Source organism: Nyctibius grandis, chromosome 4 (genome assembly GCF_013368605.1).
Source record: "Nyctibius grandis isolate bNycGra1 chromosome 4, bNycGra1.pri, whole genome shotgun sequence".
NCBI lineage: Eukaryota > Metazoa > Chordata > Aves > Nyctibiiformes > Nyctibiidae > Nyctibius > Nyctibius grandis.
The window spans coordinates 68,311,181-68,338,134 of record NC_090661.1 but is presented as its reverse complement, the minus strand read 5'-3'; the positions used below and the strand labels follow the sequence as shown (position 1 = coordinate 68,338,134).

The window sequence follows — 26,954 nt, the reverse complement described above, 5'->3', positions numbered from 1 at the left end:
GTTTCTAGTTTGAATTACTGTAAGTCAGTATTTAGCTGTGTTACAGTACATTTGGAACAGGAGTTTTGAATTTCTTGACTTTTGTAAATACTATCTGTTAAGAAGTGTCATTTATATCTATGGTTGCTTTTTTCTCCACTGAGTTACTTCAGTTATTTTTCAGACAAAATGTTAAAACAGAACTTAGATTTTTTCATAGCCTAAGGCAAAGTCTTGTGTAGAATTGTTATTGTAGACAATGATGTCCTTCCGCTGTGGGTGTGTTCTGCTGCTTCAAGTCTGAGTCCTGGGAAACCGAGCACCAGGAACTGCTGTGGGTTTCGTGGGACTGTGCACGTCCTGGCACCCATTCCCAAAAGATCTCTTTCTGGGGAATGGTCCTCCGGTCTCCTAGACCTTTCTTTCCCTTGCTTATTCATGCAAAATGAGTGCTCAAGAGGAACTACTAACAAGTTCAGAGAGCAGGTGAAGCACAAATCTCCCTGGTATTTTTAGACTCCTTGAATGTCATTTGATTTTTTAAGGCATCTTAATTAATTGAAATCCAAGTAATCAGATGAAGTGAAAAACCAAAAAACCCAGTTTATACTTAAAGAAAACTGTACCAAGCAGGCTCATATTGCCTTGCAGTTGGAGGATTTTCTACGGACTGGCATGCTTGGGTAGAAGTCATTCTCCTCTGTAGTCTGGTTCCGTACCATGTATTACCTGGCCCTTTTCTTACTGATCTACATGCATTAGGGTTTTGTTGTCTTGGCAATTTTCTTCAACTTCTAAGAGGCTGAGAGTTAGTTCTCCTCTTACTGCATGCCTCCTTAAATGGCACAGAGGGATACAGTGCTCTCTCACTCACTGCTGCAGCATTGTCAAGACATTTCTCTGATCTTGTGCTGTGGCTTTTGCTGTGTGAGGTATGTGCAAAGGCAGAAACCTTCCCCTTTTAGTCTTCCCATGGTGCCTATACAGATGATGCTTTACACCCATCATGAAATCTGCACGGCTTTGTATATGTTCAGCTTCCCCTTGTACAGTCCACATGAGAATCAGCTTCTGCTCTGTGCTGGATGTGTGTGTGGTTAATCTTTGGAAGGAAGGTATTTTGCACTTTTCATATAGTAAAAAGAAGAAAGCAGGAAACCTTCCAGTGTGGGCTTAAGGAGTGTTTCTGCTCAGAAGTTTTAAGTTCAGGGGGTGAGACTGGCATCTATAGCCCCATTGCTTGAGCAGGTGAAAGCAGTTCACAGTTGCTTCTTTCTCCCTTTTGATCAGATCTTTGTGTTTAAAGTACACTTATTTTGGTAAGGTTCAGGCTGTATTCCTGTACCAAGATCCTCCTTTGGTCTGTATACAGCAGCAGGGATTTTAACTGAAATTCCAGCACCAGTTGGGTTTTTTTCTGGGGAAAGGGAAAGAAAAACTTATTCAATAACTGACATGATCACTACTTAAAGGATTACTTCTTATGGAGACTGTCAAATACTTGGATTTTTACTTGTCCTTTTTCAGATTTACTGGGGCTCAAGGTAAATATCCAGAAATCTCATATGATTCTTTCAAGCCTAGATTTTAAAGGATTGCAAGTGATCTAATCCAGTGACTATAGCATCCCTCAGAGTGCATTTTGTATATCATAAACCTAAAGTTCAGGGCAGTGACAAAATAAAGCCTGGTATTTCACTCATACGTGGGGGTTGTAATGTGAAGTAATGTGGGACTAGTCCCTTTTTCATACTGGTAAGCTAAAAACCCATGGTGCTGCTGCATCAACATCCAAGGTACCTTCTGGAGTTTGTATGGCCTTTTTGCCTCAAAATATCGTGTGGTGCCCAGTATGCCTGCCTGCTGAGCACCAGCTGTCTGTATCACACTGCACAGACACCAGAGGGTTCTGAGGATCTTCTGTTCTTAAGTATATCTTAATCATGTAAAGGATTTTACTTCCAAATTTATCAGAATGTCTTAAAAAAATTTGATTCATAATTGAATTTGCTTTTCAAACACTTGTGACTACCTGCTGGAACCAAAGCAGTCCAGGCTGCCAGGCAGTTCTGCTAAGCTGCATGCGACACCATTGACTCATCCCTGCAATGTGGATTTCTCCATGTTTTCCCTTTTTTTTTTTTTCCCTTTTTACCAGTTTGGGAGTTTTTTTCAATGGTTTGTTTTTGTTTTTGTTTTTTTTGTAGCTTGTGTCTCTACTGGCGAGGCATTTTCTAGGCAGAGTTCTCATTGAAAGTACCTCTTGCTGCTGCATATCCACCCTTAAGAGTCGGAATGTACTAGCTGAGAGCCCTAAATTGCTATTTCCACTTTGGCAGTGTACCTTTACTCTTTTATCAGTTCCAGTTATATAAATCCACCTATTGTCAGCCTGTCTGGGGGCCAAGCTAGAATGTGATGCTTTTTCTTTTGTGCGAGTTTCTCGTGGGGTGGTGAATGAGCTGGAGTCACTGTGCATTGCAAGCAGGGTATGGTCTTGATAGCAAGTGTTAAATCCAGTCTCAGATCTTCTGGACACTAACACACTCCTCTCCTCACCAGTCTATCCGAATTGTCGTGCCAAAGCAGTCTTTCTCACAGGCTGTGTAGGATTTGTAAACACGCTAGGATCTGACTGAAGCAGCTTTGTATTGTGTATTATGATTTGTATGCACTTTTACAAACTTACAGTAATTGCTGTTGCCTTCATTGTAAAGAGCAAAAAAATAAACACACACAATAAACCCCCTAAATGGGCACTGATCCCACTGGCACTGATCTTGAGTAACTCTGAATAAAAGCAGATGGTAGGAAGCTGACTAGGCTGACCTGCTTTCCCCTTTCATGTAAACATTGCTTATATAAATGGGGGACACACACACAAAAAATTAATGGGCTTGGGCAAGCCACCTAAGGACAGAGACTCCCCCTGTACTTAATGCTTACATCAGCCCGAGGGCTGTTTCCAGTTAGCTCTTCTCTGGAGGGAGAAGTTTCTCACAAATTAGTGGTTCCACAGCTCTGAGCCCATGGTTTAATAAGAAAGAACTGATGTGCATCTAGAAAGTAAGTGTGCTTAGCTGTTCTGTGGCCTGTGTGTTGTGGTAGGTCATGGAAAAGGATCAGAATAGTCTCTCCTGAACGTGCTACTCATTTATATACATATAATTGAGTCTGAAGTCCCTTTACACATCATCTTCTGTCATAACGTTGTAAAGAGGCATTCGATTTTTATGGTCTTGTACTACTTTAATTTGCATGCCTGTTTGTTAGCAGTGATGGGGAATGAATTCAAATTGAGATTTCTAGTTGTTCTAAACGATGTTCCTCAGTGTGTCAGTATAACAAGATGTGTTGTAAGAAATAGCATTGTCTTTTTCTTATTCAGCAGAGCATTTGGTTGGAGTTACTACCTCCAGGAGTATACTACAGCCTCTGCCAGAGATTACAGCCTGCAGAGGCAGTTTCCTGAATAAGGTGTATTTACACTCCTCAGTCCCTATCGTTTTCAGCCTGGTACATCAATGCCAGCTAAGCTGGAGTCAGGAACCATTCCAGCTGTCTCAGGTAGACCTGCTGCCGACTGCCTGTTAGCTCAGTTGGCAGACGCACTATAGGATCTTTTAGGATGATCATCCTTTCTTGGATTAACAGTCATTTAAGTAAGCCTCTTATCTCACATTTCTTTTTTAGTGTGAAAGTTGCATTTCTTTTATAAAAAGCATCAGTATCAGACCAGGAAGTCTTGATGCCTTTGGGTGCTGGTAACACATTGCCTGGATACTGTATGGTGACACAAGGTGAAGACAAGCAGTATTACAAACACATATTTCAACTTGGATCAACATTTATAGCACTGCGATAGGAGAAACGCAGGCTTTCTGTCTTCAGTATGTGCTGGGTTGTTTTATATTTCTGGTTGGCAGGGAAGGCAGATGTTGCCCTTTATAATTCAGTGGCTTGTGCATGTCTGAGAGCAATGCAACAGAAGGAACAGCCTCTGCTTTTCCTGCTGTGTTGGTTTTCGTGATCCTTGGGCAGAGGCAGCTGGACTCCCTTCAGCTTTACCTGTTGTTAAGAGCTTTTAGTCCAGCTTTTTAAAGCACTACATAAAAACTGGAAAGAGCCAGCTGTTTGTGTGGGGAGTGGCTGGGTAGAAGAGAAATTACTAGGACAAAAGTGTATATGCTGAGTGGAGGGAGCTTAATGTGCGTGATGAATAACCCACAGATTCTGACTGTCTGCCCCCAAACCTCTTTTATAAAGGGGCTGGGGAATTTACAAAAGCTGTCATTCTCAGCCATTAAACTTTTTTCTTTTTCTTTTTTAATGCTTTGTAAATTTTTGCACTGCTAGCAGAGGCGAGGCATAGCTGTAAAGTTATTAATAAAACCTAACTAGCCAATAAAGACAGATATTTAGATGATTGGTGCTCACAGTCAAATTGTAATGTTATTTTTTAAATTTTACTGCTTATTATACAGTGAGAGGGCTTGATTTATGGGCAGTTTTCATGCTCTTGAACAGTGTTGTTACCTAGGTACTTTATTTGCTTATTTTTCTAGATACTTTAGGAGTAAACAGACCTTCTTCTTATGCACTGAAGAGAGGCCAGGTTTTTCCAGCACCATCTTCTCAATACAATGACACAAAGACTGCCTATAATTAAATATAAATATATGTTTCCAGTACCCACGTGATTCATTTCTTAAGACTAGGAGCCCAGGAACCTTTCAAATAAGGTGACAGCATGGAGTAAATGTTATCTAGGATGTCTTCTAAGTGAAGAATACTGTACAAATAATGGTAACACTGCTCTTTGATAACATGCTGATTTTGAAAAATGTGGTCTGCGGAAGTAGCTTTCTTCTTAAAAATAGGGTAAGGACCGGTGAGTGAAGATTAAAGTTGTCATGCATGACCTGTTGCTCACCGCTGAGGTTGCATGTGGGGCTGCATTTCGTAATAGTGTTGGATAACGTGCAAATGTAAAACTTGGTTCAAAAGGTTTTCATCTTCCATAAAACTAATTTTGAAAGTAAAATACAACGAATCCTCATCTCTGAAACAGCAGTTGCAAATGTGCTTTTGGTGACTGCATTTGCAAGGAACAGTAGTAAATGATGGAGATGCGTTAAATTTTTTCTGTGGACTACAGAGTTCTGTTTTTTATCATGAATACTGTCATTCAGGAAAAAAAAACAACGTACACCTAGAAAAACTTAATTTAGATTTAGAACCCTTTTTATCTGTGTTGTCATTCTTCTCTAATTTAAAACTTACATTTTGCTTTTAAAGAAGGAAGAACTGTTTTTAAGCACAGTTCTAAACAACCTGAGTGAAAGTTGTTCAGTGTGACACCACAAAATATGGAGCAGTTCTGTAAAATGCATTTTTTTCCCCCAATGCTTTGGCCACAGGGAGGTAACTGTTGCTCTTTGTGTATGGCTTGACTTTGACTTTCTATTAACTCTTTCTTTTTTAATGTCAGATAGGCATGTAGTTTTAATACAAAATAATAAATCATCGACTATATGTGAGCAATGAAAATGTGTATCTCACATTTTCTGGGTCTGGTAGAATTACATTTATGTTTTGGCTCAAAATGACGCAATCAAAGCAGGTTAGATTTAATATGGCATGATCTGCTGACCTCCATCCTAACTCAGGTTGTTACAGTAAAGTAATAATCTCAGGGTTGCATATCGTGGCCTTATTTTATGCACTGTACATATTGCAAGAGCTAGACAGAGCCGTGTTTGTTTAAAAACAGTATAACAGCTGCAGTTTCTGTTCTTGTCAGGCTGTTATATCTTCAGTAGAAGTAAAAAGCATGGAATTTGCTGGCTGTTGCTTAATTTCTGTTTTTTTCCATTTGTTTTTATAATCCTAAAACCATAATTACAGATCTTGAGAAAATTGTTTTATTTACTTAACAGCTGCCATTGTGTCCTGTTACTTAAATCAAAATTATAAATGGGAAATATTTACTAGTTTGAGTTACAGTGTAAATACATGATTAACTTCTTAAAAGTGCATGTTGCTTATTTCAGTAATTGGACCTGCTCCGAGAGACAGGCAAGCAGGGAGATTACACAGGGAATGCTTGTTTCTGAAGATGAAGCTTCCTTCCTGATTAGAAAAAAAGGAGAAAAGGGGGGAGCAGTTTCCTGTTGGAGCCCTCACTTTAAGGGAGGACTGCAGCCGTGCCTCCCCCTGCTCCAGCTGGCCTTTCCACGTTGTCCTTTGTGGAGGTGTTCTCTGATGAACGAGGTCCAAAACCATTTTTAGAAGAGCAATTGGGGTTTGCCTGTACAGGCAGATCTGGGATTTAAAGAGGTTTTTGCTCCTCTCTCAGCTGCTTTTAAATGCAAGGCTACGAGAGCCAGTATCTCTGAGGTTAAGGCTTGATAAAGGCTGTTCTGTTCCTAAGATTCGTGATCTTCTAGAAACAGCCTAACGAAGACACTCAACCCAAAATTTCAGCAGTATGTAAAAAATATGTTCTGACCTCAATATATACGATGTGAAAAATGAATAACAGCAGCACTACAGGCAAAAATCTTCTCTGCTACGATGTGACAACCCACCCCTTTATCGAGGTTTCAAGAATTTGGCTGCGCTTTTGGAAATAAGCCTCATGATTCTGCCGGAGAGATGTTTTAGCTCAGACAGAGCGCAGCACACAACGGCTTTGTTGGAGTGTTGGCTCTGTGCTTATAGCAGGAAACTGCAGTAAAAACCTTACTTTTCTACCTACAGTATGTGGTGGTTGTTTTGAATGCAGCCAAGGCTGTGTTTTAGTCTTCTTTTTTTGAAGTAAAACCATGCTCACAGGCTTGAGCACCCCAGCAGCTAAAAGCTAGAACCACTTAAGATGACAGTTAAGGCCCTGACTCTATACTTCCTTAATTCAGTAGGTCTTTTTCTTTATTTAAGGACAAACTCTGTCTGTCTGTCTGTCCAGGGTGGGCTGTTAAATGAGCCGTACATTCAGTTCTTTAACCCAGCTGCCTCTTGCAAGTCTGCATGGAAAGTGAAGCGCTTACAAAGAGTAGTAGACTTCATATGTGCCCATCATAGGTCCAGGTGCTGTGTTTAGATGTTTACATCATGCAACACGGCTTGGAAATCACTGAAGCTCCTGAAGCAGTGAAGCTCAGGGGACGTGTGGTGGTGTCCTGAAGCTGATGGGTCCCAGGACGATGTGATTTCATAACGCATCCAGGACATCTGCGTGTCACTGTGTTTTGTAGACATACTTGCTTGGGTACCGGAGTATGTGACTGTCTTTCAGAATGTGCCATCCAACCATTCACACTCGTGGAGAGCACTGCAGTGCAGAGCCTGCCAGAGGGAATATTTTGAAGTATATGAAAAGAAAGTTCAGATGTTTTTAGTCTGAGAGTGAAATTGCAGAAGGCCCTTAGAGGTCTGACTTATTGTGCAATCTCTGTAAGTAATTTGTAATCAAAATACCTTTGCACATGTCACTTTTATATTTCCTGTAATAAAACAGCAAGAGCAATTAAGATTTTGGACCATAATCTTCTACAAGCTTCTAAAAATGAATGGGTTGGGGATTTTTTGAGTTACGACTGAAATAGCCAATTTTTAAGTTTTTGATTGCTTCAAAAAAGTTTGGTAATAGCTATTTTAATAGATTTTTAACTGGAGCCTGACAAACAAAACTGTTATGTGGTAACATAATTGATCTGAAGTTTACTTCTGAAAAAAGTTAAGTAAGAAACCAGAACTCTTCACAAAACTGGAAGACATCTGTACTCCGGTAACCCAGCATGTGACCTACTGGGCTTTATGCATTTCAAATCAAAAAGAATCAGTAAATATACTGCCATATGCATGCAGATGTGTCTAATAACACACTGTGTGCTGTGTATCTGCAATGTTGTTCTGACACGGTTCAGAAAGTTGTCTGTGGTCTTGGCATTCTTCAGGAAACATTAATATAGCTGCCTTTGTCATGTAATTTCTTTCTTGTTTAAGTAGGTGTGTGAAGGCTGGTGCTACATAAATGAATTATACGGAAGACTTTGGAGGAAGAGTGAGCTTGTAAACGAGACTGAATTTAATGAATATAAGAATTAGAAATCAAAACTTTATGTTTAGTCTGAGGAGAAACAATTCCTTAAACCGTAACCACATGGCTGTTTCTTGTTTGCATCAACTCTGGTTGACTGTTATTGTCTTCTGTTAATTCTCTGGGGCAGTGGCCTGACTTTGTTGAATGAGCCAATTGTTTTCCTTTGTGTTGCCCATCAAGTAAGTCCCCATCTGGTTTGTATCAGACTGTTTTCACAGCCAACAACTGCTGCCTTTTCTATATCCTGACACTTAAGGGCCCCATGCTATCAAAGCATTGCTGTGATAGCCTGTCTGGCTGGGCCCGTACAGCTGTGCCTTGCAGCTTGAAACTATTACCCAAGTAATGGTAACTTAGAACTTGAACGGGCTCTTATTCCCATTGGTGTCGTGTGTACAGTGAACAGAATACATTTTTGTTGAACTCCATGTTCAACAAAAAATTCTTTAAAGCTCTCATTTTAATTTATATGATTGGTTAGTTTTTATTCTCCAGCAGCTTCCTGTATCTAGAGGCAGTTTTGTGTTCTTCTAAAACATTAATGAGTGCAAGACAAGCAATATTTATTTAAGGCACTGTTGTTATTACTTACTTTTATGGTACATTAAAGCTCAATGAGTGAAAATTAAACAAGCAAATGATTCTTAGTGAGGATCTTTCTTGTCAGATTTAGAATACATTTCCAGGAAACTTTGTGTGCGTGATAAGCATAGGGTGTGTGAATAATGCTACACCTTGGCTACTACGGTACTCACTTCCCAAGTAGCTATCTAAAACTACAGAGCAATGGACAATGAGTCTGCATTAACCTGTTTATTTCTCCTCTGAAGGAATAGGGAAGGATTGGATAACTCTGTAACCTGGGCAGTAAAACTGTATTATGGTTTGCATCGCAGAATCACTGAGAGGCCCCAGGCGTGATCCAGGCCCCTTTCTGCCACGCTTCCTACATGGTAGGAGACAGTCCTGTTCCGAGAGACCTTGCAACATGTGCGTTCTCTCCCTCAAAGATTTAAAAAACCCCAACATTACGTCAAATAACAGTGACATTCAAATGTTGTCTTGTATAAAGAAAGATGATTTTCAAGCATTTGTTCTCTTCTGCTCTTGTGTAGGCCATGTAGCCATGTAACTCAGTGACAGAGTAATGAGGAGGGGAAACACATTCCCCAGCTTGTATATGTATTGAAATTTAAGTATATTCTGGACTCAGTTCTTTCATGATATTTAAGAGAGGGAAAGAAAGAAGATAATGGATAATGCATTTTAAATTTCTGGTCTTGCTGTGAGCGGGTGCAAGAAACTGCCAGAAAGCAGACTGATTTATCTAATACTTGCAGAGTAAGTGTTCCTGAACTTGGGAGTGCATGTGTGTGTATATAAAGTGAATGAATTTGCTTCAAGTAAAATACTGGGGAGCCGTTATATTCCATAAGACACATGAGGTAGGATTTTTTTGCCTTTGTGCTTTTCATGCTGGTACATACTGGATGTCTTTGTGGCAGATTAGGATTCTGCTAAATAATTGGGTCTATGTCATTGTCAGGTATATGGAAGGTTTGCAAAACGTGCTTTCTTAAGGACCTTTCCATAATTGCTCTTCCTATGAACCCTATATAAATTCAGGAGTTGCAGTGTGTGCTCTAGAGCAGTGAACAGAGCCAGGCATCTGTGCCGTTCACCTGCACGGGTTATGTCCCATCAGCACGCAGCAGCCCACATCTCTGCGAGGAAACTGCTCCCTCACATGCTGACTGGATTTCTGTACACGCTCCCTTCCAGTGCAGATTTCCCTGTGCTGTGGCCAGGAATATTTAAACCCCAGACAACTGATAAAAGAATTTCATTCAGGCTGCTTACAAGCTATATCAATCATGCTTGTGGCCCAAAGCAATGAAGAAAGCTATTGATGAACGAAGTGCAAACCAGGTTTGGCACCAACAGCTTGAACTAGGAAGAGTGAATGTCAAAGAGCTGCAATGCTTTCTAAAATAAGTTGGCAGTAGTTAATGCAGCCAGTATTCAAAATTTCAACTTGTGAGTGTGTACGCAGCTTCAGAGGTAAAGAACACCTGCCCAAATGAGAACCTAATGTAAACGAGTATGTTCAGTGTCTCAGGAGGCACTGCTTGACTGCTGCTCCAAGATTTACACAGGGCAGCTCCTGGGTTGCAAACAACAGTTGTTGGTTTCACTGTTGCTGCTGTGGAACCGTTGGTCAGTAGTGAAATCTTCGAGAGGCACGGTGTTGCTGGGAGCAGTTGGCAGTGTTTTCCCTGCTTTTTATAGTGGGTAGTGGAGATGGAGGCGTGCGGCATATTAAAATAAGTAGCGATGTGCATAAGAGAGAGTTAAGAAGGTAGTGTAGTGTGCTGAGTATGTAGCATAGATGTAGAGCAATACGTTTTTGCAATTCGTTTATTCTACTGATTTAGAGCTCAGATTTACCCAAATATTGCAATGGAATTTTGGTTTTGCTCTTTCCCATGTAACAGGCCAAGGTTCTTGGATTGTGTGTTTGGTTTTTTTTTTAAACAAGGAGGAATGCTTATCTGTATTGCACAAAGTTTAAACATTTTACATTTTAACAAACTTTAAAATAGCACAGGATAAAAACATATATTTACTGTCAAACCTTTCCAAGCCTCTCGTCCCAGGCATTAAATTGTCGAGGCAGTGTTACTTGTCATCACACTGGGTACTCATTTCAAGAGAAGGCTTAAACAGTCTTTGGCAGAATAGGGTCTGGACACTTAAATAATGGCTGTCTCCCAGCAGATCTTCCATTAAAGACATTTAATATTTTCCTTATTTTAACGTATGCTTACTTTTGTAGATTACTACGGTATTCTTTCTGAGCTAATAGAAAAATTGCTAGCCTCTCTAAACTTCTTAGGATTGCTTATTCATAATGCATTTTTTAAAGTTAATTGATATGCACAAATGGTAAGACCTTTAATGGCCATCTTCTGGTCTTTAACAAATGTCTTTAGAGGAAGGCTTTTTAACAAGTTTGTCTGCATGTATGCTAGAAATGTGCGTAGAAACATCCTGCTGTTTATTAGAATGCATCACTGGAAAATGCTCACTGTATAGGGCTGGTTTTGTTCTCCTTGTTTTGTTTTTTTTTTCCTGGGGAAAATGTTCAGAATCTCCTTTTCAAAAGGTGTAATTACAAAAATTGAGTCATTGTGCTGTAGGTATAAGCATTTTAATATGCCAGTTCTTTGTAATGGTAGTACAGTAATAGGAGTCTTGGCAAACTGTTTCCATATGGAGAATTCCATGTCTTTGGAAGTGAAAATCATCAAAACAAATCAATAGGGTCATGTGAATATTTAGAATTTAGAAGTATTCAGAATAGAGAAATAGAGCAATTTTGTTTGTGATCATCTAGAAAAACACTTGTTATTTGAACAGGTTTTTATTTTTAGTATATCCTATCAATTTTTATTATAAGACTGCATTTAGTGACTCCATTATATGTGAAGAGTGACTTGCAATGAGAAAATTCTGCCCTGCAGCACTGCCTCAGGAGCCATGCAGTACAGGAGGTTTTCTGTTTTCTTCCTGATGCCCATCCCTTAGCCTTCATTCAAATCTGGGTGCAGAGTGCTGCCCTGGCTGGAGGGTATGTAACCTCCTTGCCCAGGAAACCCTCTTGTCTGTTCGAGGGAGAGCCCATCAAGGTCTCCCATCACACTTTTAAGTGATAGAAAGTAGCTTGTGGCTTCTTATGCTGATTCACTGAAAGTTGTCCTCTTACATTCCTAACAATTTTTTTAATAGTCACGTAGCCGAGGAGTTGATAGGGCTGGATGGTGTGCGGTGCTTAGTAAGCATATGCAGCGCAAGCATCGCTGCAGATAACATGCTCGGTCTTGACCTGCAACATACTGAACCTGTCTGAGAAGTAGAGATTGTCATATGTGCATCCCAAGTGGTACGAACAGCCACACATCACAGACTGCGTAAGAGCAGCAAGTTGGAGTAACTGTTGGTAAGTTAACTGCCTGGGCCAAACTGATCAGAAGGCAGGAGGCAACTCCAGAGGAACCCAGTGTGTATCTTGGCTGGTACGCTAACTTACAAAAGAACATCATGTGCTTAGGGGATCCCCTTGCTGGGACACCCATCTTCATTTTAAGTGTGAACTGGAAAGATGTTGATTTTGAATCCCACTGCAACACTAATTTATGATGAAACATCATTGAATTTGTTTGTTCAACTTTAATTACTTGTGTAAATGATTTTTTAATTATTTTTAAATAAAAACAGGCCATGTAACTTTTAAGAATTAAAAAGATGCTTTGATTCTTTTTTTTACTTGGCACTCTCCATGTAGGCTATGCATGCTATTATGTCTAGCACCGTCGTACGATGTAGATAAGCTGGAGGCAGTATTGCTGCAATTAATATTGTTAAGATACGAGGTCTCAGTGGAGCCAGTCCTACTGCTGGGATTGCAGGAGGGGAGTCTGCATAACTTTACCTTAGAATTTAGTGTGAATTCCCACTATGAATCATTTGAGTTGGTTTTTTTTTTGAGCTTCTTTATTTTTCTTCAGATACTGGCATTAAAATGTCTTTTGGATCCCTAAACACGAAGGTGTGAATAACAGAGCTGAATATATTATCCAAGCTTACTTTTACAATTACATTCCTGTCCACTTGCCTGTTAGATTTTGCAAAAAATGAGAAAAAGATTGATATGTAGGGTGATATTTAGTTCTACTGAATAAATAAAATATTAATTACACAATTAGATATGCAGGTTTTTAATTATCACTTGTCAGATTCTCCTGATTCCACCAGCTGTTTACCTAGGTTGTCTCCTGTGGATTTAGAGATTACTCCTCCCCCCAGCCCTTGCACGAGATGCACATTTTCCTGGTGTTTTTCAAAGACTCTGGACCAGTAATGAACCAACTGCTTCTCCTTTTTTACTCTGAAATAAAAGCTGCTGCTTCAAGGTTTACTGCAGACTCCTCATCTCAGTTCTCCTTAAGAAAATGGTTGCAGTCAAGAAACAGCAGTGCTTGAAAGTTAAGAAAAGACTATTTATTTCTAGCCAATTGCACATCCAAAAATCATAGGCATCTGTACGGAAAAATCAAATTGACTTTTAATATTTCTTCTTAGTATTAATAATTATTGTAGCTATTTGGAAAGAGCATTACACATCTTTTGGAAGTGATTTGCTGGGAAACATCAGCAAGAGTTGTGGCCAGGGAACGAACTTGTTAAGCAATGGAATATTCTGCAGAGCAAAATATGCCAGATCTAGAGGAGCAGAGTAGATTTTAGGCACCGAAAGGAAATATTTATTTAGTAAACTCTGCAATCTCATTCCTAGATGTTTTTGGAGCTGCTTTCTGTCTGCCCTTCCCTACCGGTCTCTGTGTTAGGATTTTGAAAAATCTGGTTCTAGTTTATTTTATGTATTTCTAGTTTTTGTTCTGTTTAGTGTTACTGTTGGTGGGAATATAACATGTTTTGGAAAACCACTGAACCTTGAACTCAGACCTGAGAGGAGGAAAAATAATTTTCAAATATTCTGCTTTGAAAAATTTGTTAGCTGCCAAGCCTGTGTCCCACCCTCCTTCACTGATTTGGGATCTGGATTTATTTTCTTTTCAGAAATATTTACAGCTAGGATATACATTAGGGTTTAAACAAACAAACAAAAAAAAGAGAAGCATGTGTGTATGCATGTTTATTTTCTGTGTGCTTGTATGCGGAGTTTCTGTAAGTACATTACACCACGTGAAGATGGAATTTGCCAAGTTTAGGTCAAAACTTGAACTGAACTCTTTCTATATAGTTTTGTGTCTCCACTGATGTCTATGGCCCACTTATGGAGGTTTATGAGTTGGCTGAAGCCTTTGAGAATGAAACTGTGTTTTTTCAGCTCAAGCAGTAGGCTCATGCTTTTAAATCCAGACATTTTTGGCTCAAGTCCTACAGATGTCAGTCCATTTCTGTAAAACAACTGAAGTGTTTTAATTGTAAGTCTATCCCTTTCATGTAACTCAGCCCTAGAAATTTGGCCTAAGTTTGCCTGGAGTCTTTTCTGTTTGCCATGAAACCGGCTAAGTTAGGGGCAGCCTGGTTTTGAGTTACGAAAACAGAACTGCGTACGTTTGCAGAGCATCTTGTTCTTGCTTTCTGTATTCGTGCCTTAGCGGAATTTCTAATGAATGGAGAATAATTTTGTCCAAATTATTGGACTGAGAAACTGTTGATGGTCCTGCTTATTCCTGAGAGCGTTGTATTCTTTACCATCTCGAGGCCATGTGGCTAGTTCCTTACCATGCCCACTTTCAACTGTATAAGCCATTAAATTCCAGAAGCATTGAATTGTGTAGCCAATATGCAGTGTATAGCTAGACATCAGTCTGAACTGGAAATACTGTATATAATCACACTTAGTAACATGACTGACATTGCAGTGTATTTTCTCCTTTCAGTGTAGCCTTCAGAATTGCTTACATCAAAATATGGATGTTTCTTATCAGTATGTGTTAGCCCAGCAGGTCTGGAATAATTTCGGTTTTGCCGAAAATCACAGACTCACAGAATCAATCAGGTTGGAAGAGACCTCTGGGATCATAGAGTCCAACCGTTGCCCTGACACCACCATGTCAACTAGACCATGGCACTAAGTGCCATGCCCAGTCTTTTTTTAAACACCTCCAGAGATGGTGACTCCACCACCTCCCTGGGCAGCCCGTTCCAATGTCTAATGACCCTTTCTGAGAAGAAATTCTTCCTAATGTCCAACCTGAACCTCCCCTGGCAAAGCTTGAGGCTATGTCCTCTTGTCCTATCACTAGTTGCCCGGGAGAAGAGGCCGACTCCCACTGCACTACAACCTCCCTTCAGGTAGTTGTAGACTGCACTAAGGTCACCTCTGAGCCTCCTCTTCTCCAGGCTAAACAACCCCAGCTCCCTCAGCCATTCCTCATAAATGCTACTTCTTGGGTTGCTATACTTGGGAAATTGCCTGTACAACCATGTATGAAAATGAGCGAATTTTTCTTTGGTACCCTACAGATATCCATGGAGACATGGATCGGACACACATTGGCACAAATACGTATCTCGCATCTTTACTTACAGCTAAGAGGAGCAGATTAAGTGTTTCTGCTGATAGTGGTTCTGTTACCTTTGGGCTTGTAGGTATCCTTCTACTTTACAGTCATTACTGTAAAGAATTTCTGACAACTCTGTTTCCCTGCTAACGGTCTTTGTAACTATATCCCAGATGTAAATCTTTTTTTTTAGGGAAAAAACAAAATGGGGGAATGACACAGAAAAAAAAAAGGCACTTTCACTGAAGATTTTAAGATGCTGAGTTATAGATCTGCAGGTGCTGTGCTATCCCCAGTGCTCTGAACACTTGAGATAATGCCATCTGGAGGAAGTTATTTGTTGGGACAGGACAGTGTTTTAAACTTTGAAGTCAGTAATAAACAAAGTGAAGCAGCTGGAATCTGGCAGAAGAAGAAACAAGCCATTCATATCAACCCGTGCTATTAAAGGAATGAGAGTACTGCACTGGAGTTGTTTTTACATATGCTTGGAAGTTTATTCTTGCTCTAGAAGTTAGCTGCTTCAGCTGTTACGTTAGAGGGCAGAGGGAGGATTGCTGGGGGCTGATGGTTGGTTTTACGTTTTGGGAAGTTATATGTAGGTAATTACCATCATTATGGTTCTGGTTTTATACTGAACCAATAACCTGGGTCCTGATCCTTCAAACCCCTCCCTATTTATTGTCCTGGAGATAGCTCTTTTCACTTTTAAGATATGGGTCTGGTTTACCTCCGGATAGATTAAAAATAGAAGTTTTATTTAATGTATGGACACCGGCTTGAAGGAGTTAAAGCATATGGGTTTTATTTGGCTTAAAAGTCAGACTTGTTTAGTCTTTTTATTTTGCCAAATAGAAAAATTTAAAAGGAAAGATTTAAACATTTTCCTTTGTTCTTATTGTTGCCATATGCTATTAGTAACAAAACCTCCCTTCGGTGTGTGTAATTCCTTTTCCATTTGGCATACATTCGTGGTAAACTTGCATATAGCATACGCTGGGTGTGATGGTACCTCTTAGAGAAAAACTCCCTTCACAGGTCACCGGATGGTTGACACACCATTAATTTTTATGCTTCTGTTAAACAAAGATCTGGAAATTTAGTAATGTACATGAATTTGTTATAGATTGCCAAGAACAGGAAAAATCTCTAATCTGAAATCTGACCTTTTCCATCAGTGGGTCACTAAGATGTTTTCAGTTGCTGTTGAGTTTCTACCAGTCAAGGACCCTTACACACCTATTAAGAGTGTCAGTTTTCACAGCTTCTATGGATGTATTCTGTTAGACGGTGACAATGAATTTGGAGAACTGTAGGTCACCTCAGGTCACACATTCCATTTATTGGATTTTAACAAGGAAAATTTTTATAAATACATCTAAGTACATGATTACAAAATTGTCCTGAGTACTTTCAGAGCCTCTAAAGAGGGGAAAAAAAGAGCTGTGAAGATTACCTGCCTTCCTGCCCTGCACTGCTTTGTAAATGGAGGAATTTTTCCATTCCATTTTTATGGCATATCAGAAAATTATAAGCACCATTCCAATTCGCGTATTTGTGGCGGTGAAGAGCTCAATGTTTAAGAGGAGACCATCTTAGTATTGGTTATGAGCTGTTCTCTGATGGGAGGAAGAAATAAAATGGACTATCACATTGTTAAAGAAGGAGTTGGCCAGGGACTATACAAGCGCTATCACCAGTGTACAGCAAAAGGCAGATACAGACATTAGTAACTAAGTATGCCTAAAAACATCTATGTGAGCAGGAATACAAGCATTTAAACCTGGGTGCTTGTATTTGTGTATTTATTCACATCCCCATCCCTGTATTAGTGTATATGAATGTGTTTTATGCAGTGTGCATGCACAAGGTTAGATTAAGTGAGAGGTGATAACGATAAAGCACACGTGAGAGTAACTTAGTAGTTGTATCTTTGGGCCAATGCAGAGTCTCAGGAGTAGTAGCTTTCTATCCTGGAAAGTTACAGTCGTGGAGCAGACTCTCCCATGTAGCTGGAATAGGATAGCCATAGGATTTTTGCAGTTAAAATGCTGAAAATCCAGGTTCTGTATTTTCTGCGTGCATCTAACAAAGTCAAAGACTTCAGATTTCTCTCTTAAAAAAAAGGGAAACGTTTACTTCAGTTTTTTTAAGCTTGTCTTTAAGGATAATTAGATATCTGACTTGGGACCTGGTAACTTTTCTGTTGAGCAAGTAGATGGAATTATTCTTTTAATTTTTCATTCCTTTTAGCATTTTAGATCTATCATAAAATTGAACTATAGTATGTCTGTAAAATATATTAGAGTATGTGTTAGGAAGAATGTAGACTAATATGATTCTTTCACCACCCCAGAATCAAATACTTGAGAAGTTACTACGGAGCCTTGGGATAAGGGAATATTCTCCCCCACCCCCTGCCCCCATTATTTCCTTTCTTTTTTTTTTTTTTAACAAACCTGAAAACAGCTGTTGAAACAATGACATCATGGAATGTGACATGACTGTGGAAATTATTAATAAAGTCAACCTTTGAAAGCATCAAACTACATATAGTGTTGGAGAGTTGCTTTAGCATCTAGGATGATTTACAGAGTTTCCTCAGGCATTACACATTCACGTCTTTACTGTGTGTCAGCTTCACGTCTAACCAAATAACCACTTTGCTTTTCTTCAGTTCCCCTTCTGAATAACCTATTTTTATCATGCAAACATGGCTACAGACTAAGCTCATGAAAGTACTTCTGGAAAAACAAAACTCGTATGTTGTTTGCACATCTTTGTGGCGTTACGTTAAATGTGCTTTTGAATCATGTTCAGACGATGTAGAATTTTTCATGTCTTCTTGCTGCTCCTGTGTTAGGTTTGCTCAGGCCCGTGTCAACCTGAACTTCAGCAGCTGTGCTTTATAGAGGGATTCGGGCTGGGGGTGACGAAGGCTGTCCAGCCAGTGAGGATAGTCTAGTGAAACTAAACTATGGGCGTTGCTTCTTGCAAAGTATGTAAGCAGCTGTGGCGGGGAGGTGATGGGTTGATTCCCTGGGGACACAAAAAATGCTCTCGTGCTCTTGCTACCTCTCCAGACCCCTGCCTTCCCGAGGGGCAGGGCGCTTGGCTGGCACCGGTTGCTCCATGGACTGGCTTTACTGTCTTTGGCCTCGTTCGTGTTTGACTTCCTAGGCTGTTGGCAGCTGTTCTAGCCTGAAAAACACTGGATGAAGTTTTATTTTAGCAGTGGGTTTTTGTTGTTTTAATTAGCCATTTCAAGCGTGCTTTGCTACAAGTCAGATGAAAGCAGATTACTACTACAGTGACATACTAGATAATTAACTGGGGTGAAAGAAAGCCTAACTTCTGGCTTTGTTGGGAAAATAGTGTTTTAATTACCTAGTCTATCACAGAGGAAGGGAGAATTGTTACAGCTTATTGGCATAAGAACAAACTCCAAGAGAGCCTTTGCCGTTGTACTCAGACTCATATATATTTGTTTTGCTTGTAGCTGCTGCACTTAAAATAAATATTCCAAGGACAACTGAAATCTCAAAATGCTGTTTCTGTAGTTTTGTGCATGTTGTACTGTTCTTCCAATGCCATTTCTACTGTCCTCCTCCATTCTGTGTCTGTAGCCTGAATCATGTCTTGCTCCTCCTGCTCCATGAATTGATTCATCTTGTCTCCTTCCTCTGGCTAAATATAGTAACTCTTCCCCATGACCCTTCTCCCTTCCCATCTCTGGTGTCTGGCTACAGGTTGTTTTCTGTCCCTCCAGTGGTTCCCAGACAAGGGGACTTTTCAGCACTGCAGTGATCTTTCACAGCTGCTTAGTGGCCAGTGCTGCTGGAAACTGTGGGACATGTCCCCCTCCCTTGCAGGGGCTGCTGGCACGGCAGTGGCTGGGCTGTGCGGGGTCTTGTCCCTCCTCCCACATTTTGCAGGGTCAGATCGCAAGAATGGGAAGTGGCCAGGTGCTATCTTGGGCTTGCTGGAAGATGAACGTGGGTTGTAAAGTCCTGCAAGCCACATCTCTGGGGGGAGGCTGTGTACGTTTTCTCTGGAGTCTGTCAGAGAACAAAAGAAGGGAGATAAACCACAAAGGAGCAGCAAGAAGGACCCTTAATGAGTCAGGGAAAAGGGTTGGAGATAGGGAAGAGCTAAAACAACTTCTCACTTGTGTTTTGGGCAGCTGAAGCATGGATAGGGTGTTTTTCTCTGTAGGACTTGTAGCCAATGGCTTCAACTTGGATTGCTTTGCTTTTTATGATTGTATATAGATATGTGGTATTGAACAACCTGAATGTTTTCTAAATGTTTGATGCAAACAGACATACACCTACAGATGGAATTTAGAAATACTGTTAGTATCTGCAGATCTCATTTCATTTCTGTGGAAAACACCAGTACACATATTTGAAATTATTCTGGGCCTACTGGAGGTTATATATGTACGTGTGTGCGTGTCTATGTATGGTGGGTCTGTGTGTAAATACAACCGAGTTTATATATGCACAGAAATTTATCCCTTTGTTACCTGATAAAGAGAACTCTGATGGCTAAGACCACTCTTTGAAATGCCTCAAAGCTGTGGACAGTCGGGGTGTCTGTGCCTGTGTATTTCCATGGACTGGTGCAATATGGAGGTGACTTCAGTACAGTTTAGTTGTTTGTCACAGACAGCAAATAATGTGCCTTGTTCTGCTTTTTATTTTTTTTAGGAGCGGATGCTGCCCCACATTTAAATTCACATGTTTCTGCGGCAAAGGTGTCAGTGGAGCTGCCTTCCATGAATATAGATAACCAAACAGAGAGTGTGAGTAGTATACATGGCGATTCAGATTCTTCAGGGACAGATACGTTTTAAAGCTTATGGCTTTTTATGACAGATTTAGTCATTGGTACATTTGTCTGCCTAGTGTGATAGTCTGGATGTTTCATCAAAATACCGTTTTTTCAGTACTGTTTATTTTCTACTATATTTCTTATTATTTTGTTATGATTATAAATTTAGGCAATGATTCTGTTTGTGAATATATCGAATATTTTTAAGCAAATAAAATGCAATTCTTTCAGAATTGTTGTGCGTTTAAGTTAATAAAAGTGAAGGCCATTTAACCATTTATTGTATGTACAGATGAACGTGGAAGTAGTTGGTATTAACATCCATGGCAAAAGGCTGCCTCACTGATGGAAAAAAATGCTTGGCTCAATATAACGTCACTACTGTCGAAATGTGGGGCCAGAGGAAAATATATTTGAAACCAAAGTTTCAAAATCATGTTCCTAGATATCTTCAAAGCATGTTCATCCTTAGAAGACTCCTATCACAAGACAGTAATTCAAATTGTATGTAAACCAGGGTTTTTATTGTTATTATGATGAATTTTTTTTTTAGAATTATAAGAATTTTTCATCATTTTGATGTTTATTTCCCTAAAGATTTTTCACATTTTGAAACATGTCTGAATGAGAGGTTGTGTGGGTAAGGTTTACATTTTTACGTGTTTACATTTTTAAATGTAAATTCCTCCTCCTCATGAGATAGAGCTCGTTACTGCAGTCTCAACCCTTCAGAAGCCAAATAATCTGTAGTCACCCTCCCAGGGATTGCTCAGTTTTTTAGTGCCTCAATCAGGACAATGTGGTCGACCCAGCAGGGGCTGGGGAGGAAGGTGGGATCATCTGTCCCAAGCAGCATCCAAGCGAAATAAAAAAGAGGAATTCAAACATGTTCCAGTAGGAAAACTAGGAAAGAAGCTCTTCTCCAAGCAGGGCAAACATAGCTTTTGCTCTATTCTTCATCCAGTCTGAGCTTTTCGTGGGATATCTGTGGAAAATAGGAGATACTGTGGCACTTTCAAAGACATAGAAAGCATCTCTCAAAAGCTAGGAAAAAATACTCTTTTTTGGTTGACTTGTACCTTGTTGTGACAGCAGAGCATATAACTTCATCTGCACAGCTTCGCTGCATCACTTAATGGGAGGCACTTTATTGTTATAGATACTTATAGCCATGAACAGCTCCCATTACTCTTATTTTATGGAGCCTGCGCTGATCTAATCTCTCCCTAATAGAGAAAGATTAGAAGTTCCTCTTGGTTTTATTTTGATCTCATTGTCCACAAGGTTCAGTTGATTTGCTGCAGAATCTGCAAGGGTAAAGGGAAAAAGAAAGAACTTCAACCATTCAAGGTCAGTAATATCCAGAGGTTTCAACTTTAAAGGTAGTGTTTTTAGCATGTTGTAGAGTTGATTTCTCATCTGTTTTGACAGACATGTAAAAAGCAGATTTGGGTGGGGGGTAAAAGCGTGGCAGGCCTTATGCAAAATGCAACACCACTTAAAAAAAAGAAAAAGTACAAATCAGCATTACTGGGAGCTGGTTTCCAGCATATGATGCCACCAACATTGTCTAAAGCTGATTCTAGACTTCTTACACTGTGACAAGCCACCAACAGAGGAGAGTATCTGTGAGGTTGTGCTGATGCTGCTGTCTGTGCTATAAATCAGACTATTGACACAATCGATGCTTTAAAAAACAGGAGCCTTTTTTGGGAAGGTGGAGATGTTCTTTTACCCTGCATCAATTTGCTACAGCAAGGCATTGGGTGGTTGCACTAGAACAACTGACAGGATAATGAAATGCAGCGGGGAGAGCAAGAGCTTCTTAAACCAGCTTTCCTGCAAGAGAAAACCTTCATGAAACGATATTCCAAGGGCTCTGTCAATCTGCTAGGTTTTTTAGGGTGCTAATACATAATTTAGGTCCCCTTTGTTGCAGTGTAAATAGCAAATGAGCTGTACTGTTCTTGCGCCCAGAGCTGTAGGCCTGGATCAGGACTGCGCTTTGCTAAACAAAGTTCAGTAATTGAAACGAGACCATGCAGGCAGGTGACAAACTAAGGATGAGCCAGGACACAGCAGATGGGTACCCAGGCAAGGAGAGTGTGCAGGAAAGGATGAGAGCCCTGGCTGGTGGGAGAGACAGTCATCTCCTCATACCAGGAAAATAACTGTGTCAGGTTTTACTGTCTGTGGTGCTGAGCATCACACATTTTGCTCTGATTCTCTTCTTGGGAACAAATGCATTTAAGTCAAAGGTGCTGTCATTGTCATTGACTGGATCCTATAGAAAAGAGCTGTGTTTTTAGGAAAATATGTCAGAAAATGCCCAGTGAAGACCCTTTTCAATCAGTTTTGAAAATTCCCCATAGAGTTATGTTCTCTCCCAACTTGACGTGACTGATCTTTTTGGAAGCTTCTGGGTGCACTGTGCTGCAAAGATCTGCTGCTGGTGGGGATTGCACTGCAGCAGTGGGACGTGCTAATTGTTCATCCCCACTGCAGCCTTTGCTGTTCCCATTCAAAAAGAATTTTGGAGAGGTGAAAAAAGTGCAAACTATTTGCTTTTCCTTCTCCAAAGCTTCCCCAAAACAAAGTATACTGCCACATAAACATAAGGGGATCTCTGTAAATCTGGCACCCGGTGCATAGATCGTATTACAAGTATTTATATTCCTAGGAAAAGCTAAAGGCTGGAGGGGGAGGTTTGCTTTGGTTTTAATCAGAGTCTCCATTTCTCCTTTGAAATGGGAAAAAAAAAAAAGTATCTTCCAGAAATTTATCTATTTCTTACTTTTGGATTCAGTGTTGCATTTCATATTCCTGTAAATAGTTTTCCGGAGTTTGAAATGGTAAGCACATGTTCTGTGAACACAGCCAAGCCGTGATAAGGAATTCGTCTGTCTGCGTCTCCAAGTTCCATTTTGTTTCTACAGCTTTTATGATTGAAAATGCACATTTCTCCTGGGCACTCACAGAACTGAAACAGCATGATTTGCAAGCTTGCTAAATGGATTTCTTCCAAGCAAGTCATTGGGGTATGTCATCAAAGCTTAACAGCATCAAATAGAATTCCATCCAGGAAAAGTATTAAAAACCCACCTCTGTACAGCTATATTTTTCAGTTAATTCTCAGCAGCAGAGAGGTGGGGTGGGGGAGAGGGGTGTTATTGGATTTCAGGATTGTAGTGTGGAAACCAAAACCCTGGCTTTATTTTTTGGTTTGACTGAATTCCTGGTGAGACTTGCTTGTGCCTTACATTAGGAAAGCCCTAAAACAAGGGTATTTGTTCATGGATTGGACTTGCAGTATATGGAAGTGCAAAACTGAAATGTCAGAAGTGTTTATATTTGCAGAGCATCTTTTTCTGACTTTGGCAAATAAAATCTGGCCATTTGGAAGTGAGGTGCTCAAAATCCAGGGTGGTTTGTTTTTTTTTTTTTCTCCTCCTGAAGAAAAAAAGAGAGATGTTGTGTGGCGAGGGTGGTAGCAATAAAGAGAATGGGTGGAGCTACGGGGACATCATGCAATTCCTGGTGCAGGCGGGGAACCCCGCTCCCAGGCCAGCACAGGCTCTTGGGACAGGACTCCAGCCATAAGCTGGTAGGGAATTTGTCTGATGCCAGTGTCGGCCTTCCCCTGTTTGGAGGAGTTACCTTGGTTTTCAGTATAGGAAGCAGAAAATGTCATGTGCACGCTTAATCTTATCTGAATTGTGGGAAATCGGATAAAGTGAGTTTTTTGTTATTCCTGTTCACTTTCATAGCTCAGAGATGGAAGCTGTCAAAATTAGCTGCTAAAAGCATATGCTAACCTTCCAGGGTGCTTTACGAGTCACTACAGGATAACCTTTCTGTCCTGACTGGGTAGAGATGTATGTGCCAGCCTCCTCCCTGTGAACTGAGTACTCAGATGTTTAAAATTACACATGTGCAAAAATTTGCTGGATACCAGTGTGAAACGTAGCCATTGAGGAGGTGGAACCCTGCAGTGTTTTGACAGCTTGCTGTTAACACTTGACACGAGAGTTTAAGGCAGAAGGGCGAGAGGATTGCATCGTATGGAACTGATGTGACCTGAGAAGTTCATCCTTTCTATAGGTGTCCGACAGTGTTTTGTGTGTGGGTCTGGAAGCTATTGTAGAAGCACTGTGATATTTGTACTGGTTGGCAGGCGTGTTCCTATGGAGCTCTCTTTTCTCCTCTTCTGCTGCACTCCTGATTTAGATACATGTCTTTCATAAGTTACCTCTAAAATACTCGTCATTATGATTGTGTGTTGATGCCTCCCCCAACCTTCCAGGACTTGGATGTGATTTTGCTTCTTTGAATCCTGCAAATGTGGCCAGATCATTTATCCAAATCTTGACGTTGAGGCATCCTTGAGCCAGGTGAGGGAACCGCAACAGAAGCTTTTTCCAGGAATCTCAAAAAAAACCCCCAAAATCTCACTACGGTGATGTAGCCAACTGAGCAGAGGCCATAATAATGCCCTGGGCCCAGCTCCTGTGATGGCAATAATACAAAGCCACAATCCTGTGTCCACATCTAGAGCTTTTGTTATATTTGGGGTAGAATGTGAATCCCACTTTTGCCTTTTGCTCTCATCCTCTGCCTTGAGAGGTGAGTGCAGAAAGTCAACTCATGTAGTTCAGGGGTTATTTTTTCTTCCTTATGCATTGCTTCATATTTAGGTTAGAAAGCAGAAGGTAAGAGAAGAGTCAAATCAGAAGTGTAATCAGAAGCCTGTAAGGTGCTTTGTTCACGGAATAGGTCATTCTCCAATATTTCCAGTTCAAGAAAGGGCTGTTTTGGGAAGAGGTGCTTTTTCACCCATCTGTAGAACTTGCTTGGGGCAGAGAAGCATCATTGTTCTGATCAGACTTCACCTCCAAGGCCTGTAGGTCTTCCATGCTGATGGGTCCTGCACTGAAGCCGTTGAGTACCTTGAAGAGGTATGTGAAGCCCCTGAAATGGCTTGAACTAAAAGCCAGTGGGGTTCTTGCCTGTGTAGTTGCCATTTCAGGTCTAGGGTAGTTCTCAGGAAAATAGTTGGGAAAAAGAGAAATGCAAAAATCAATTGTCTGAAGAGTTGAGCAGGTCCTGAGGAAAGAACTTTACTAAAACTCAAAAAACTAAAACCAACTAGGAAAGTAGCAATCCTGCTACTGCTCTCTGCTTTGCCAATGAGCTGGAAGCCCATCAGAGGGGGAGGTTCGGAAGGCAGTGACCGCTGCCGGCAGCAGGCCGGGCACTGCCAGTCTTCATCCTACCTGCCCTGGGCAGGCAAGGCAGCAGCTCTGACTCTTGAGGCCCTCTCTCAGCTCCATCTTGTCCAGGCAGGAGTTCCCAGCCCTGCAAATTATAGAATCATAGAATCGTTTTGGTTAGAAAGGACCTTTAAGATCATCAAGTTGCTAACAGTTCATTTTGCCTTGAACTGGCTGCAAGCAGAACCCTCTGTGCAGGGACATGCTGCGGTCGTATCGGTGGGGTTCTTCCCAGTTTTACCATCTCAGCACACTGATTTCTTACTGTTAGCTGAAAAAAATGTCCCCTGGTTGGTGCTTGTTCCTTAATATACGTACAGTTGTACTTACCCTGAAGCCTGTTATCACCTGGGTAGCCGCCTGATCACCATGTAAAAATTTTGCCACTGAAATGATGACTTGGAGCTTACTTTTAATGGGTTCTGGGAGACGCTTCTTGCAGTGGCTGGGGATTTTGCTGGGTGAGTGGCATCCTGTCATTTTTTTCCCCCCTTCTTTTTATTCTGACAGTCTTGGAAATTGTGCTCTTCCTGCGTGACGTGCCCTTGGAGAAGGGCATTCAGCATCCTGCATCTGTCACAGAAATACCGTTTTCCCTTCCGTGCTGCAGAGTCATGGCTCCTTCCCTGCTGCGTTTCCTTAATCAGCACCTATGGCAAAGCAGCGGGCACCGAGCCACGGATCAAACCTGGTACTTGCTGTGAAACCCAGCATCTGCTTAAATAGCACTTAGGTCTGTTAACGCTGATTGTTTAATGCAGCTTTCTAGGCAGTACGGTGCCAGGTGCTGTAGAGTAAGGGATTCCTCTGGCTTTGCAGCTCAAGACTGAAGAGGATTTCCCGTTCTGTGCTCGGGCTGCTGTGCCATTGCCTCTTTCGATGCCAAACTTTGAACAGCTGATTTTGTTTTGCTTTGTTTTGTTTCCCCGGATCAATTAACTAAAGCAATCTCTGCAATAAGTATTTTCTTTTTAAAAGCAACCACGCTCTTGCCTCCTCTAGTTTACATGAGGATGTTGTGCAAGGCAGGGGATGCCAGTGGGTTTGTTTAGATTCTTATAGATCTTTATAGGGACAACAGTGGCTGGTTCCTGCAACTCCTGCTAAAACCAGGAGGGATGAGATGGGGCCCACACCACAAAGAGTCATCCTTATGGAAAACACAGAGCAGGAGGGTGGGCTGGAGGGTGACAGATCCCTCTTTCGTGCTTGTAGGAACAGTTTTGCCTCTTCTTGTTGTACTGTTTGACAGGTAAAGATCCTTTAGGGAGGAACATTTCTTTCTCTGCACTGGGCCAATAAATAACAGCAAAGAACTGCTCATCCCTGCCTACCTCTGGACTATTTTTGTTGTTATCTTAATTGCTTCATTCTCACAACTCACGCTCAATCGTTTCAGAAAATTGGAGCCTTGAAATTCATTCAAAGATCTTGAGGAAAACTCGCGCCTCCCTACCATTTCCCAGCCTCTCTCATCTACGAGAACAAACCCTATCTCTCCCCTCCTGATGTAGTCTGAATTTCCTCAGGGATTATCTAAACAGAGCCCACGTGATCCATTTCTCTCAACCCCTCTACAAATGGGAAAACATAAATCATGGGTCCCTACAAATAAACACAACTGGCAAGATGTTGTTTTTCTCTGTCTGAAGTAACACCAGTTCTTTAATC

The 26,954-nt window shown here is 40.8% G+C and overlaps 1 protein-coding gene across 1 annotated transcript in view; it reads left to right on the top strand.

The window, feature by feature from the left end:
• KIAA0586 (KIAA0586 ortholog) overlaps window positions 1-20,121 on the top strand; it is a 79,243-nt gene extending 59,122 nt beyond the window's left edge. The window contains 1 exon segment of the mRNA XM_068398218.1: window positions 19,890-20,121. Within this exon segment, the coding sequence (XP_068254319.1) occupies window positions 19,890-20,035 (146 nt within the window). The 3' untranslated portion in view covers window positions 20,036-20,121.
• Window positions 20,122-26,954: the final 6,833 nt, after the last annotated feature.